The sequence below is a fragment of the Sylvia atricapilla genome, chromosome 11, assembly GCF_009819655.1.
Source record: "Sylvia atricapilla isolate bSylAtr1 chromosome 11, bSylAtr1.pri, whole genome shotgun sequence".
Classification (NCBI taxonomy): Eukaryota; Metazoa; Chordata; class Aves; order Passeriformes; family Sylviidae; genus Sylvia; species Sylvia atricapilla.
The window spans coordinates 17,183,991-17,199,973 of NC_089150.1; the positions used below are offsets into that span (position 1 = coordinate 17,183,991).

Consider the following 15,983-nt stretch of genomic DNA (forward strand, 5'->3'; position numbering starts at 1 on the left):
CTGGAGCAGCTATGAAAACCGGTTGAAAAAGCCAAGTATGCGATCAGGGTGTGTCATCAGTGAAAAAGGAAGATACCTGTCTTGCTGTGCACAACAATGAAGCTTACAGAGAGCAATCCCCAGTCTGAGTTGCAATGTGGGAACCTTTGTGACACCTGTATTGAACTGTAGGTGTCCTTGCGTTGACCTTGGCTAATTTGTATTTAGATGCACATCTGTGGTCAGTGGATGAAAAAAAGAGACCCAGTTTTGTATACGTTTGTATTTAATATTTTGGCTAAACAGGTACAAATGTGACTGTGGATGCCATAACTAATTGAACTAACTCTACCTGAGTAGAATCTACAAAGGTTTTACTATAAACAAAGAACTAAAAGTTGGAAGTACTTCCAGTTTTGTGAATTAGCTGTGAAGCTTTTTATTGACACACACTTTCTCCAAGTTATTAGGTTGAGTCAACATCAAGGAATTTTAATTCTGTATTGGGATTTCAATTCCATATAGTACCAGTAGTTAAATTTAAAATATTCTCGTGTTTTTACCAGGTTTCTGCAGTGAAAGGATCCTCTGAATGCAGAGCAGTTTAATGTCTGCCGTGAAGTGGAAGAGAAGGTGGCACTGGATAGCAGGGCTGAATGTAGAGAGGAGAGAGAGCAGAAAGGCAGCAATTAAAACTTTTCTTACACTAGTGCCTTAAGTTTTGTAGATGCAGATGGGAAAACACAGTGTGTGTGTGGATGGAGATGGGAGACACAAACTCTGTGGTCTAACACTAATCCCATATGTCAGCCATCATTTAACTGCAGCAGCAGCAGCACCTCTCTCCTCCCTGCAGAATACTTGTTTCAGAGGTGCTATCTTTTGCTAATAATGAGTGCTGGAGCAGACTTGTCTTTTAGTGACCTTCTTTGGAAATTCAGACTCTACTTTGGATCTATTTTTTTCTTTTTTTGAGTGACTTTTGAGAATGTTGAAGGCTATATGCAGTGAAAATGTAAAGCAAATCCCAGTTTTGCAGTCAAGCTCAGGAGATCATTAGCCTTGATTAAAAATGATCCTGGTTTTGTTCTGGTTGGGTTCAGTGCTAGCTCAAACTTGAATGAGTTTCTTTTGCAGCTGAGATCAAGTTTTTGTCTTAAGAAGATTTCTTTTGTGTCTGTTACAAGTGCTTGTAACGCAGTTTCTGTTACAAGTGCTTGTAACGCAGTTTCTGTGCCTTTTCTGTGCTGCTTCTGTATCTGCCCTGAGCTGGCAGTGGCTGTGGGTTGGTTGTTTTGGATAAAGCAGCCTGACTGACCCAAAGCTGTGTAGGAGTGCTCAGTCTAAGAGCCTGCTTTATTCACTGTTTTGGCTCTTCCTTTCTCACAGCTTTTCAGTGGCTGCTCCTTTTGCCTCGGTGGATTTCTCTGTGATACAGAATAAATTGTCAAGGAGATGTTCTGACCTCCTTGAACTGTCCTCCCTGTCCTGCTTTTATTCAGGAAAGAACAGAGCCACTGGATTCTACATGAGCACAAGGCTTGCTTAGGTGTCTTCTGGCTGAGTTGTTCTGGATGCTGAGAATTGTTCACTTGTTCTAACTGTCCGTTTAATTATTTAACTTCATTCTAATCCCTCTCACTGTTTTGACTCCTTATTTCCTCCCCTTCATTAATAATTTCCTGGAACGCCTGGTTTCCCCAGCATAACATCAGATGACTTGGCAGCTTAATGCTGGGAAGTGTGTGCTGCTGATAGAGAGGGCTTCAGAGCAGCTGAACTGGGAGGAAGCTTAGGATGTGTTTTTGGGTTCTGATTGGTACAACTCACCTGTTTTCAGATGGACGAGGTATTTGATATGCTTTTAAATGCTAAGGGCTGTTTTTTTCCTTGTTTCACAGCAAGGACATCAGGGCCATGTGCTAATGCACACTGAGAGCCAGGCATCAATGGGTTTATTCATCCTGTTCTCTCTCTGGTATGTGTTTCCACCTTGTACCAGTGGGTGTATCACTTGATATCATTTCAGGTACTCTGATTAGCTGGCTTAGCTGAAGGGCAGACATTTCCTTTTTAGTCTAGCAGAGTGCAATCATTAAATTCTCTCAGAATTGGTACCATCTGTGTATTGCAAGGTTATAGAAGCTTAGCTATAAAGTGAAGCCTGAGGTAGTGCTTGACTCCCACTGGAATCAAGATCATAACCAAGCAGGAAAAAAAATAAAAATGGAAAGAGCACCTGAAGTCTGATGCAAGCTGTGCTCTGTGCTGTGCTAAAGAAAACAAGTATGGAGGGTTTGCTTTCAGATAATGGTTCGCCATACTGAATGGTGTCAAGCCAGATGCCACACCAGAAATCCTTTATTCATGTTAAGAAATAAAACCATTGTTCTTCAAGGACTCCTGTGCTAAAGAAAAGAGTATTGTTCCAATTTCTGAATGCTTCTTTGCACTACGTGTGAGCAGTTGCTAAACTTCCTCCATAGTGGCAGGAAATGTAGCTTTCCTCACTTTGTTTTGGGTGATCTTATCCACCTTATGTAGAACAAAACTGAGTTGGAAAATATTTGTGTATGATATTACCAGTGTATTTAATTTAAAAGCTGCAGAATTTTCTAGCACGTAGTTTGTTTTCGTCTCTTATAACCCTTCACATTGCACAGCACACTGACCTCGCATGAGGAGACCTTTAAAAATGTCTTGTGTTGGGTGCCATGAAGGTAAGCTTTGGCTGAAGTGCCTGGGCAGTGTGGTGGGCGTGTTTTCACTGAGTTCTGACATTTCTCAGAAGGAGGAATTCTCCCTGTCACTGTCTTTTCTGAGATGTGAAGATAACACTTCTTTGTCCATTTTTTTCCTTCCCAGAAATTGCATTTTCTGAATAGAAAACCATTATTTTATCTTCAAATCTCTCAAACCAGAATTAGAATTGAAGGGGTTGTGGGATGTAGATTTGGAATAAAAAAAGTGAGAATAATTTTTTTAGTTGAGAAATACTGCATGCAGCTGCAATGTGCAGGAATAGCTTAATATCAGCTAAACAATTCCATAGTTCATGTTGTGTACCCTTGGAATGGTCAATAATCAGTATTTGCATATCATTGTGTTCAGTTTGTCTCCCTCCCTTGGACTGAATATTAGAATGAACTTTCTGTAGGTGTCATTGCTGTAGGTTGTTGTAAACCCACAACGGGTAGCACTGAATAACCACAGTGGTAGGTCTGGCATCCTTAGAGCCGTGTTTGATAAGTTCTTGGTAGTTCTTCAGGGTCAGTAAAACAGTGAATTAAATAACCAGTGATAAAGAAATTCAGAGCTTTTACAGACACTATTTTCTCTAAAAGTATTTGATTTTGTATCTTCAATCTCCTTTGCCAGTGTTTGGCAGTGATGTGTGAAATTAGTTGCAAGAAACAGCAGAGTAAGAATTGTAGAGAAGATTTGTTACCAGTCTTTGAGAGTGTTTCACCCCGTGTTTATAATTGGAAACTTGTGACTTTTATATGCAAACTTTAAAAGAAAGATGGATTTTCTTACTCTGTAAGAAACTCTGTTTCTGTATTGTGTGCCTATTTAAGCAACAGTTAGGTAAGTTGGTAATGTAAAATTACAGATAGTGCCTGCAAAAATGCTGGCGAGTTTTTAGATGCCAGAATTTATGAGGTGGCATGGAGTGAGGGAGATGATGAGTGTGGGAAGGGGGATAGAGTTCCTTTTGGGACTTAAAAAGTTGCTTCTCAGAGTCTTGCTCTCTCCCTGTCGATCTTACATGTGTGAGCACAAGTTGGGAATCAACGAGATGAGAATCTTTTCCCGTTTTGGAAGGCGATGTCAGAGTAATGCTTTGCCTCCAGACAAAAGCAGTTAATGTGTGCTGCTTGAATAATAGTGGAGTAATAACAAATGACGTGAACCTGTTTATTTGGAAAAGGAGAAGCTGATGTTTCCCAGGCTTTGTGTTTGGACAGGCTAATTCGTTGTATTTTTGTACAGAAACTTATTTTAAATCTTCGTGAGCAGAGGGAAAATACACATCTTTCTGTGTATCTGAGCAATTTTATCAGCAGTTGAGCTAATTTTAATTTTTCCTATTTCTTTCGCTGTCACCAACTCTTATCTAGATTTTGTTACTAATGTAGCAAAAGACCTGAAAAAAAATCTCCATGATGCAAACGAGGTTGTTCCCTGAAGGGGACTATCGAGATTATAGATTTGCCCCAGTTGTGTTTAACTTCTAAAAACTCTCCAGTTCAGGAGGCCTGCATTTTAGGACAGTGAGGTCATAGAATAAGGTCAATATCAAACACCAAGCTGTAAAGAAACAAATGTAAGCTTTTATGCTGGTTTCATAATGCTACTGCCTAATCCACAATACCTGGATTGATGCCAGTCATATTTTGGCCGAGCTACCAGGGATTACTTTGTTTTTCGGATTTTATTGAGTAAGATTAATACAATAGCTGTGGTAAGTGCTCCGGAGAATAAAAATTCTTAGAGGTAAGCTTTAGGGACCATGCCTAGGACACCGTTTTTTCTCAGGACACACGAGGACAAAAGCCGTGTGGTACACACCCCGCTGGTTTTGTGATGCCGCCGGTTTAGAGTCTTTTCACAGCTCCTTCTCTCCTTATGGACAATCCTTACCTTTGATCTGCGCTAACCCAAACGGTTGTTTGGCGATGAGGTGCTAAAGAAGTGTTGGCCTTTCTTGGTGGGGCTGTAAACTGCAGGCTGCAGGCTCCAGATGCTGTGGCTTGGGATGGAGCTCCTCCGGAACACTTCTGCTTCCATCATCTCCGGCCCAGCGCTTCTGGATGTGTTCTCAGAAATGCAAGTTTTGGTATCCTTGTTGCTAGTGTTTGTTTTCAGTTTTCCATAACAATTGGAACTGGGTACGGTCCTGGAGCCACTAAGAAAATTGTTATCTGCTATCAAGCTGCTCTGCTCTCATGTGAGAGCTGTCCTTAAATTCCTTATTTGAGAGTAAGAGCAGTTGTATGTGATGTTCTGATGGGTTGGTTATTTTTAGTCTTTTGTCACTAAATGGAGACTGAACATATGCAGGGATTAAAAATAATTGTAGAGAATTCTTCCTTTGAATTATTTTTCTAACTTATCTTACATCAAAATATATGAAGCCTTTTAATGTTTTATGTGTTACATTTACCTACATCCACGTGCTGTTTCTTTTTTTTCCCCTCTGCTTGCAGCCTGCTGTTTTCATCTTTTTATCTCCCTGGGGTTGTTACCCAGCTACCTAAATACCCTGATGGTGACAGTGCCTTGATGGAAGTGGTGCTAGGCACCCCTGTAAGCCCTTCCACTGGTTGTGGAGAAGGAAATTTAGGAAGCATTAGGGTCTAGTTGATCTGATTCTCAAAGTGCAAAGGAGTAGTGACAGCCTCTTCAGAGATCTGTTACCTCTGGGATTTGGGCCATTCTCATGCGTGCAGATAAGTATGGCACATATTTGGTGTTCAATCTGTAAATATAAAAAAATTGAAGGCATTTTAAGATAGCTAGCAAAAAACCTCATGGCAGCAACCACCCACAATATTTCCAAGTAAAGAATCAGCCAAGTGAATCAGAAATGCAATAGCGTGAAAAATGTGGGCCAATATTTTTGGTGGTGATACTTCTGGAGCAGTTGGCATCTGTGACAGCTGATGGGTTAACCTTGGTGCTGTGGGACTGGTACTGAAATGCACAAAGGGATGGATGGATCTAGCTGGAACCTTGCCTCAAAATAGGAAAGAAGTGTTTTGAGGGTTTTTTTTTAAGTTTGGTTTTGGGGAGGTTTTTTGTTTGTTGGTGGTTTTGGTTTTTTAATTTCCTCTAATTATCTGATAGTCTTAGTAAAATATAGTGTGGGCTGGCTGGTGTAAGTGCATCTGTGAAGTTTTGTTTGAACAGTGCTGTGTTTCCTTTTGACATCTTTAGACCAGCAACATGTTCTTCTTCTGCCATATGTAATTTTGGTCATTTTGCCAACGCAGAAATGACTTGCAAACAAACACTGTCCTGAGTCCTGTGAGAGCAAATCAGGTTTTCCAGAGCACTGGTTGGAATCTTGGCTGGGAACTGATTAAAAGATAAATATCTACACTAACCTTGAAAGATTATGGGATCATGTTTCTGAATGGATTCGAAGTGATAATCAGATCACTCCATCACTGATCCACTTACTTATGAATAATTAAAGCAGGAGATCCGAATGGTTGAAACACTGTAAGAGTAACACAGTCTGCACACAGAGCTACAGCTCATCAGGCCTGGGCTCTGTTATGTGTGTGTAGGGCATAGTGTCACCAGGAGTCGTGTCAAATCCAGGTGACTGCAATTACCCTCTGGTGGTATCTTGTTTGCTGTTGGGACACTCATCTTCCAGGACAAATCAAATTAACAGCAAACTATCTTTTTATGTTTATTTAGAGGTGTTTTCCAGGTGGGGGTGAACGATGAGATTTATGGTGATGTGAGACGTCTGGAAGGGGCCTTGTCTGGGTTTCAGTGGCAATGTCTGAACCTGGACCTAATTTTGTTATTGTTTTGGATGGCACATTGTCATTAGTTTTGCTTGTTTCCTCTTTATCTCCATGTTAGTTATTAAAGTTATCTGCAGCTCTCTCCCTCAGCCTGTGCAGAAACAGCTTTCAGCTCTGAAATATGGAATAGATCTGCTGCTGTTGTGCTGTGTGAAGTTTTTAATGGCAAGTAATTTGGAAAGGAAAAAGCTTGGATTCCATAAACTTGAAGTGCAACTGGGACATTTGGTCTGTATTGTCTTTGTCAGAGAATCTGGGTGTACTTACGTGGTAGTGCTTTGAATGGAATGTAATACTTTTTGTTGTGTCTTGGGAAGGCCCAAATGGAGTCAGACTGGCCAAGAGATCACTCTGGGAAAGCAGCTGTTTGTCTCTGCCTTTTGTGGTGCCCAGTTGTTGGTATCCCCACTGTACCTGAATAGGCTGAACTACATCAGTGGGAGTAAATATCTCTAGAATCAGATATTTAGGCAGACCAGAGGCAGCGCTGTGTGTTACATTTTAAAAGGTTCCTTAACACCATGTTAGACTTTAATTTTAATATGTAAAGTCTCAAGCTTTTTGAATTGTTACAAAACTGATAAAAATTGTAAAAATTACAAAAATGAGTGAGTTTTTCATATGGTTTTAAGGTAAAATATTTGGAAACCTGCTATATTTGTTCCTGTGTTATGTATTTACTCTGCAGAAGTTTGTAAGTAGCAGGATTTAGTTTAGTGTTAAGTTCACCTGTGTAGCTGCTGCTGTGTGACTGATAAGTGTCTCCTTGATAATTTAGAATGCTGTGCTGATACTGTAAGTGGAGTGGGCCTTGTATCTCTTGTGGGGAGCTTTGGTGCACAGATGCCAGGGTGTGGGTGTTGGTTCCATATGAGCTTTCCCAGATTTCAGAGCATGCTGTAAGCTAAGGGAGCATTTCCCTGGTGGACTTGGTGGCTGGGAATGCAGTGTGGCTGGAGTGGCCACCTCGTTAGACTGATGGCAGAGCTGGCAGATGTTGCTGTGTTTGATTTTAGCTGGCATATTTGATTTCAAGTTGAGTTAAATAACCTTCTAAAAATGTGCTTCCCCCCCTTAATTTTTCAGAGAAGTAGATTGGGGAATCAGACAATTGTGCTGTTCATAAATGCTAATGAAACCCTATTCTTTCATGTTTTTCTCCAGCGCTGTGTGGTGCTGCGGTTTCTCAAGTCCCCCCCCAACCCCAATAAGGTAAGATGTAAATATGTCTTGTTGCTGACTGCCCTTGGGCAAACTAACAGCCCGTGTGAGGAGAAACATGAAACCTGTGAAAGAGCCGTGACTGGCAGGAGTAAGGACAAATACCTGTTTTGAAATGTGCCTGTGTTTCAGGGGGTTTGGCAATAGGAGGAAATCTGAGGTTGTCTTATGTAACTGGGATGATGTGAGTGCTCACAGCAAGAGCTCTGTGTGGGGTGGGGTGTGAGGCTGCTCTGTCAGAGGGCAGAGTTTTCTGTAAGGGCAGCTGTGGCACAGTGTCCATGTTCCACAGCCACCTATGGCAGCCCAGGGATGCTGAGGAGAAAAGGAATTTTCCTGGCTGTAGCCAGGTGGGACAGAACAGGAGCTGCACAGAACTGGTGTCATGGTCAAAGTCTGCTGTTGAGCACCTGTTCAGTAGCTAAAAAGCCGTGGACCAAAAGCCATGGACCCTGAACAAACACATGGAGTGTTCACAGAATACTCTGTTACTAAAAGAACATGGCAGGACACAATCTTCAGTTTCTTTGATGGTACGCTAAGGTTTTCCTGCTTGAGAAGAAGCTGAAGTGAGTTACTTTCTTTTAACAGAGATAAAAAATTATCAATAACCAAAGGTGGAGCATAAATATAACAATGGCTTGAGTTACAGCAGCTCCTGAACCACGGCTTTGTGAGGAACAATGCCACAGTGACAGGTTCTGATGAGGGAAATACAAAAAGCATTGGGGCTCTACTGAGAACTGGTATGTGTGCTTCATTTTAGGAAAAAAATAAACAAGGATAAATGTAAAATAAACATCTAGAAAGGGCATTTTATTGTTTAAATCAGGAAGATGAATGTGAAAAGCATTCAGTTTAACAAGGGACAAGGGAGAAGTTCCTGAGGTGGAGGAAGAAAAAATTAGTGAACACAGCATGAGTTATTTGATGGTCTTTCTGCTACTATTTAACTTGAAAAAAGGTCTGGTAAAACCGAAGAATGATTCAAGTGAATTTTTGAGCTGCTTATATTGGCAGGATTTCAAAAATGTATTTTGTGGTTCTGTAGTAGTCCAAGATGATAATGTTTAGTGTTAACAGGAACAGTGATGAGTTCAGTGCATCACAAGAAAGGAAACAGTGCTTATCTCAATTTTTAGTGTAGCAGGAGAGAACTAGACTGCAACTTTATGCAAAGAGTCAGTTTGTTGCAGTTTACTTAAGAAAACAGAACACTGAGTACCTGCCCCTTTTCCTCTTTAAATTTTTATTTCATTGAGTTCAAAGAGATTGTTGCATAGTAATTGTTTTTTAAAAATTGACAAAGTATGAGAAAGTCACAAAGGAAGGCAGGAAGACTTTTCAGTTACCCACCCTCAGCACTGAGGGTGTGGTGGGTAACTGAACACATTCCAGTGTTCTGCATTTGCCTTGCATTGGGAGTGTGTGGACTTTGTGACACACAGTTTCCTTTAAAGAGAGGATTTTGTAATTTGAATATATTTACTTTGGTGATTGATTTTTTTCAAAGGACCATTTTTCCTTGGAGCAGAACAGAATAAATATTTTATCATCAGATCAGTAAACAAATCCTGGAGATTCAGAGTTTTGGGATGAACTTGCACGTAGCAACAATGACAGGGAAAATGTTTGGGGTCTTTTTAGGAGTAATCTCTATTCCTGATTTAAGCAAAATGAGTTAGGTTCTGAAATGTTCTGTGTCTGTGCATGACATCACAGGTCATCCGAGATAAACAATGCTGAAGGAAACAGTTCAAGCAAAATATTTTCTAGTAATACACACAATGGAACTCAGATGTGAACAAATAGGTCTCAGTCTGCTTCACTCCTTTGGGAAAGGCAAAGAAGTCTGCATGCTACTTTGTATTTTTTATTATCTGTTTAATTATGAATTTGGAATTATATAATCCAGTAGTTGAACAAGGTAGGGTGGTATTATTGTGAATTGTAACTTTATTATTATAATTGAAAAATACTCAAAAATATAACTGTGAGGTTTGCATTGCTTGAATACACAGAGTGCTTGTAATTGCATATTGCTATTTTAGTATATGATCTTCATGAACGAATTAAAAAAAAATATTGTATAAAGCATATTTGAGCCTTGGTGAATGAGGTGGCAGTAATGATGGGTCCTTCAAAAGCTTTTCATCTTAGTGGTTTTTGATGTTAAAAGGTGATGCTCAAGTAGCCTGTAAGGCTTTTTTTTGTTTGTTTGATTTATTTATATTTATCAAATATACTTGCTCTTAAAAGACACTTTAAACTTGATTTATAATTTTATGGTTGTATTGAATTTTTTAACTGGTGAGTCTTCCCATGTAGTAGAAGTGGCAGCAGTAAATTTTAATGAAATGCTTATTTTTTAGTCTGAGTCTGTGTGTTAAAAAAGTCCAACCAAATGAAAACACAAACCTGTGGGTGCTGTGTACATCAGCAAACCAGGTCAGAACCATCTGTAAATGGGAATTAGCAGATATTTCTGTTACTGATGAGATGATGTAATGTTCCTTCTCACCACTCAGGACCTGTATAAGTTAAAGAATGTTCTCATTTGTGATTAATACTGCATGTGGTCTTTCCTCTTTTCTCTAGGCTGTGTCAGTGTCTGGCTGTTGTCCTCTAGTATTTTATTTTCTCTTACTCTGCTCTGTATATTTTTTCCCCTGCTCTTGTTTTTCCTCTTTGATTTGCTAACATGTACCCAAGTGTTGCATTCTCTTTTTCTCCACTTAATCTTACTGTGAGGTTTTAAGTGGGTTTTGTGTGTGTTACAAAAGGACAGAGTAGCTCTGAGGCTGTCTGTTGTAACAATACCCTGCAGAGAAGCAGAGTGTGCTGGAGTGCTGGGAATGGGATAATGTTGCCGTGAAGCTCCTTTGCTCCCTTCTCCACGAGCAGGGGAGTCTGTCCAACTGTGCAGTGTCCCTGTCCTGCTTCCAGAGCTCACAGAGCTTTCCTTTCTAGCTTTGGCATCTTGTCTTGTAGAAAACCTTAGTGTTTCCTTATGAAATTACAGAATATCACATTAGAGTAAGATTTTTCACTGTCTGGGGCAGGGTTTGGGACAGATGGCGAGTTCTGGACCTCCTCATGCTGAGGTTTGGAATTCGGCTGAGTCTTTGAAACCATTCTCTTCCCAATCTCCATGATGCATTTTGTAACACTCCAAGCCTCTTCTGCACTGCAGCTGTTGGGCACCTCTTTGGACTGCTGGAGTTCTCTGAACTGTTTTATGAATTATGGCCAGAGTAGGTCTTGAGCAATCTCCCCTTCTTCCGCTTCTGTCACTTTCTCTCTTCTTTTCCCCCTGAAACCGAAGAAGAATCATCTTTTTTGATCATGTTTCTGTTAGTCCCAGCTTTTGAGGTGGCAGTAGGGAAACAAATTTAGCACTTTTGATGTGTCTGTTTGACTTCAGTGTGCACTGACCTGCAAAGCTCAGCGATTAAGTTATTTGTTAAACCACTAACCAGGATGTGTGTGTTCTAGAGTGTTGTTACCATTATTTCAGAGTTCGATTACCACACTTCTGTCTTCCAGACTCCAGAGGAAATACTACACCATCTGCAAAACATCGTAGACTTTGGAAAACATGTGATGAAGCAGTTCTTTGGGGAGAACTATGTTCACCATGGGGTAAATGATTTGTTTTTAAAATAAGCAGCTTAGGCATTGTAAACATTAAGTGTTTGGGGAAACACTGAATGCCAGTGAAAGGAACTAACAGGATTTGAAGACACACACAACAAACATTTGGATGCAAACAGGGATCCTGCTCTGTGCTGATGAAGTGATTGGATTGTACTCGGTGGTTTGGCTTTTTCAAGCCACTGATGAAAAGTGTGGCCATTTCTTTGCTCTGCCTTAGACAAGAGCGGCGGGGGTGTGTGAGAGAGATTTTTAGAATAACTGCAAAACAAGGGGAGAAACCTGGTTCATATAATGGTTGAGGTTTCTGTGCAGTCAGAGGTCACCTTTTCCATTGCTGTTCTTCAGGGCAGCCAGATCTTGTTCACTGAACATGAGCAAAGTAAAAAGGTTACAGCTTCACTTGGAACTTGAGTTACACAGTTCTGCCTTGGAAGGGTGGGATGTGAGACATGGGACTTTTTCATTTGTGGGAAGGACAAAATGATGCAGCTTCCTTCACATGCATTAAACTTGCATTGAAAATGCTCTTTGTCATGCATTTATTTAAATTAGTCCTTGGTTTCTGTAGAGGAACAGGTGTTGCATGTGATTGCAGTTAGAGGTGTTCACAGACAGTGAATCAGAGGCAGGAACTGCTGACTGTGTACTTCAGTGTACTTTGTGTAACCCACTGAACTTTGCTGTTCCATTTCAAGACTCCAAAACTGAGTAATATTTTTTTGCATTAAAATGTGTGGGTTTTTTTTTTTTCCCCATAGGAAATTATTCAACTACCTTTAGACTTTGTAAGACAGCTCTGTTTGAAAATCCAGCCAGAGAGGCCAGGTAAGTGCCAGGGATGGGACTAGAAAAGGGCTTCCTCAAGGAGTAAAGCATTTTCTTTGTTCTAAACTTCAAAAAGCACCACATTACAGAATATAAGGAAGCTTTTTTTAATATTTAGACAATGATAAGTTGAAAATTTATTGGGGAAGAAATGGGTTGTGTTCTGGAATTAAAAGTAGTATGTGATAGCTCTGAAATGGGCAGAGAGTGGCCCTTCTGGTGTCTTATATGTTCCCAAAATGTTCTTGAGAATGGCCAGAAGCTCCTGCTTTAGCAAAACTCTTAGAAGATAAATAGAGGGTTAAATCAAAGTACTGTAGTCAAGTGCTTTGATGCCTTTTATCCAGGAAAAAAAAAGGAATTATTTTACATATAGTGAGCACAAGGCACTCCAGTGTTGGTTTCTCCTCACCTTTTTGAGTAGCAGTTCCACAGTGCTGGGATCCAGTGAGGAAAGTTAATAGTGTCTAATTAAAGTTAGAAAATCAGTGATACCCTGGTGGAAATAAATGACAGAATTTAGTTTTATTTCTCAGAGTTAAACTTGGTGTGTCCACAGCTGCTGGGGATTGAAATGTAGTTGTGGGGAAGCATCCAGGTGCTTCACAACAGTGAATCTCACTTTCCATTTTTAACAGGATTATTTTTTTAAACCTCAAGGATTTTTTTTCAATGTTACCCTTCACATAAGCCTTTATAACCTGGAAAGTAGCTTCTCTTAATACTTCAGATTTCTGTGCCTTTTTGATTTGGCAAGTGGCTTTCAGCTGTGAAGGTGTGAAGGATGTACTTTTGCTTAAATTTAGAAAAAGAAAACAAATCTCAACATTTTGTTGGAGACAGAAGGCTTCTTGCTCATTCTGGTAAAGCAGTATGGCATGACAGGCTGGCATGACAGGCTTTGGTTTCTCAGATTTGTTTTTTCTATTGCAATATATTTTATAGAGTGACCATTTCTCTTAGCAGTGGAAACTGTAACAGGAACATGTGTCCTGGTGTCTGTTTAGTAACAGGTACTTGAAAATCTGGGGGTGTGCTCTTGTTAACTTTGAACTCCAGTCTCACAGACCTTTCTGTGTCCCAAAGGATGCACATGGAGAGGGGTTATTCAAAGGATTTTTATGCAGAATGCCTCTTAAGTTTATGATATTCCTGGCAGTTTTCAGATCAGCTAAAGGATGGTAGGTCATGCATAGTAAGCAAAGGGGAGATCACATCTTTGAATAAATACACTAACGAGTCACTTTACTTGTTGTTGGCCAATCCATTTCCGTGCCGTTTCAGGCCTCACCTTTTTTGGGCTGAGCTGGGAGCTGGCCCTTAACAGCAGCTCTTGGGACACTCCGAGTGTCTGGGACAGTTTTGAGGAAACTGAAACCAGGCGTTGATAACGGGGAGGGCAGCTTGGTGCAAGTGCATAATCGGCTAAAGCTGATAATGTGTGTGTCTGTTCCCATGCCCCACCTGGTGAACGAGGCGGCTCCAGAGTGAACAAACACCCTGGAGCTAATTGCCGTGTCGGTGTCGTTTGTCCCGTGCCCCAGAGTGTCGCTGTGACAAGGACATGGACACGCTGAGCGGTTACGCGATGTGCCTTCCCAACCTGACGCGGCTGCAGACCTTCCGCTTCGCCGACCACCGGCCCATCCTCTGCATCGAGATCAAGGTGTGCGGGCCACACGGCCCCAGGGCAAAGGGGCTGTTTGCAGTCCTTAATTAACGCGGGCCTCGGCAGCTTTCGGGGAATGCAGCAGTGGGGGAAGGCAGAGCTCACTGCTTTCACTGTGACTCACAGGAGGAAACAACCCCTCCCTCTTCCAATTCCCAATCTTTTGAAACCTGGGAAATTCCCAGGTGTTACTAGGCTTTTCTGTAGGCCGCTGCAGTTCTGTGGGTCTTTATTTTTTAAAAGAATAGGGAGTAATTCAGCTTTTAAATGTTGGAATTTTTAATAATTTTTAAAAATTTTCCTTTAAACTGTAAAGATGTGCATATTGTGTGCCTTTATATTTCTGTAGCTAGAAACATTCACATTTACAATCTTCTTTTGTTTGTTTTAGCCAAAGTGTGGCTTCCTTCCTTTTTCCAGCCATGTTTCACAGGAGATAAAGCACAAGGTGTGTCGTTACTGTATGCATCAGCATCTAAAGGTAATTATTAAGTCACCTTGCTTTCCTTTGGCTGTACTGTGCTTTATTTGCTGTTCCAAGCTTGCTTTCCTGTTGAAACTTGTTCAAATCTCCAGTATGACTAAAGCTGGTAGGAGGATACACAGCTGAGTTGCTGGGTGTGAATATGTTTAGTGAGAGATGGAACATTTTCTGTGGGAAGCTGGAAGCAAACAAATTCAGTATCAGCCTTTGGGGACTATGAACGCTGGGATTGGGTCAACTCTGATGTGAAACTTCCTTCCCACATCAGCTCACCAAGCATTCTGTGACTTACAAGAAACAGCACGTAACAGGCATGAAGTTCAGGGAATGGTGTGACTGTGACTCCCTGGGATTTCATGTGACCTTTTTCCCTTGTGAATGCAGTTTGAGTGACTTGAGTTAAAAATGACAGGGAACACCCATGGTGGTCATGAATTTTGTGTTCCAAGTGGTTTAAATGTCCTGACCTCTGAAGGCAGGATGTCAGCCACACACCTGGCTGCTAAAATGAGAGAGCAGCTGTTGCAGGTGGAGTGGCTAACAGCAGTGCTCTGGCTTTTCCACAGGTAGCCAATGGAAAATGGAAGCGACCAAGTAAATATTGCCCACTGGATCTCTTCTCAGGGTAAGGATTCTGTAGTTTTGCCACTCCCCACCCTCAAAAAAAAAAAAAAAAAATCGGCATTACAGATTTCTTGCTTGGATTACTTTTCCTTTCACTGAGCTATTATGATCAATGCTGGCTTGTCTGCACCTTTACAGTGATTATTTCTGGTGCTATCTCCCCCTTTACACCTATCTCAGCAATCAGAGCTGCCTTTTGCAGCATATCATTGCACCCAAGAGCTATTTAGTGTATTCAGATTAGAAATTCACTTTGCCTTTGCAATGACCTCAGTGTGAGTAATGTGCTTGGTGCATGTGCTTACGCCAGGTGTGAACATCCAAAGGCTGTGATAAAACATTCTTGGCTTTATTTTTTATGTTATATATTTTGTTTTCCCTAGAAATAAACAAAGAATGCACTTTGCTTTGAAGAGCTTATTACAGGAGGCACAGAACAACTTGAAAATATTTAAGGTAAACAGTTAAATCTCTGCTTGCTTTTTTTGCTTTGGATTTTAAACAAATTTGACTTGATCATCTAAACAGTTAAGATCTTCCCTCAAACCTACCTAATCAGACCATCACTGCTGGACTCCATCAAGAGAAGGAAATAGGAAAGTTCTTAGTTACATTTCAGGTGAAGACAGAAATAATAATTTCCCAGAATTCACAGACTCAGAATATCCTGAGTTAGAAGGGCCCATGGAGATTGTCAAAGTCCAACTCCTGGCCCTGCACAGGACACCCCAACAACCCCACCCTGTGGCTGAGAGCATTTTCCAAATGCTCCTGAAGCTCTGGCAGCCTTAGGGCCATTTCCTTTAGTGGAAATGGCTCACTGAGGAACAATTAATAGAAAAGGACTCACAAGGTAACCAAAGTTTTAAAACTTTGTGCTACTTCAGTAAGAAGAAAATGGAGAACTTGGCATGTTCCTGTTGGAGCACTGAGACAGGCCCAAGGCACAGCAGGCCTTACTGAGAAAGGAAAAGTGGCA

At 40.9% G+C, this 15,983-nt stretch overlaps 1 protein-coding gene across 1 annotated transcript in view; it reads left to right on the forward strand.

The window, feature by feature from the left end:
• Positions 1-15,983, forward strand: part of IPPK (inositol-pentakisphosphate 2-kinase) — a 29,566-nt gene that overhangs the window by 5,786 nt on the left and 7,797 nt on the right. The window contains exons 2-8 of the mRNA XM_066326907.1: positions 7,689-7,736; positions 11,292-11,387; positions 12,161-12,227; positions 13,772-13,893; positions 14,288-14,377; positions 14,947-15,005; positions 15,388-15,460. Coding sequence (XP_066183004.1) covers positions 7,689-7,736; positions 11,292-11,387; positions 12,161-12,227; positions 13,772-13,893; positions 14,288-14,377; positions 14,947-15,005; positions 15,388-15,460 — 555 coding nt within the window. The remainder of the gene's footprint in view (positions 1-7,688; positions 7,737-11,291; positions 11,388-12,160; positions 12,228-13,771; positions 13,894-14,287; positions 14,378-14,946; positions 15,006-15,387; positions 15,461-15,983) is intronic.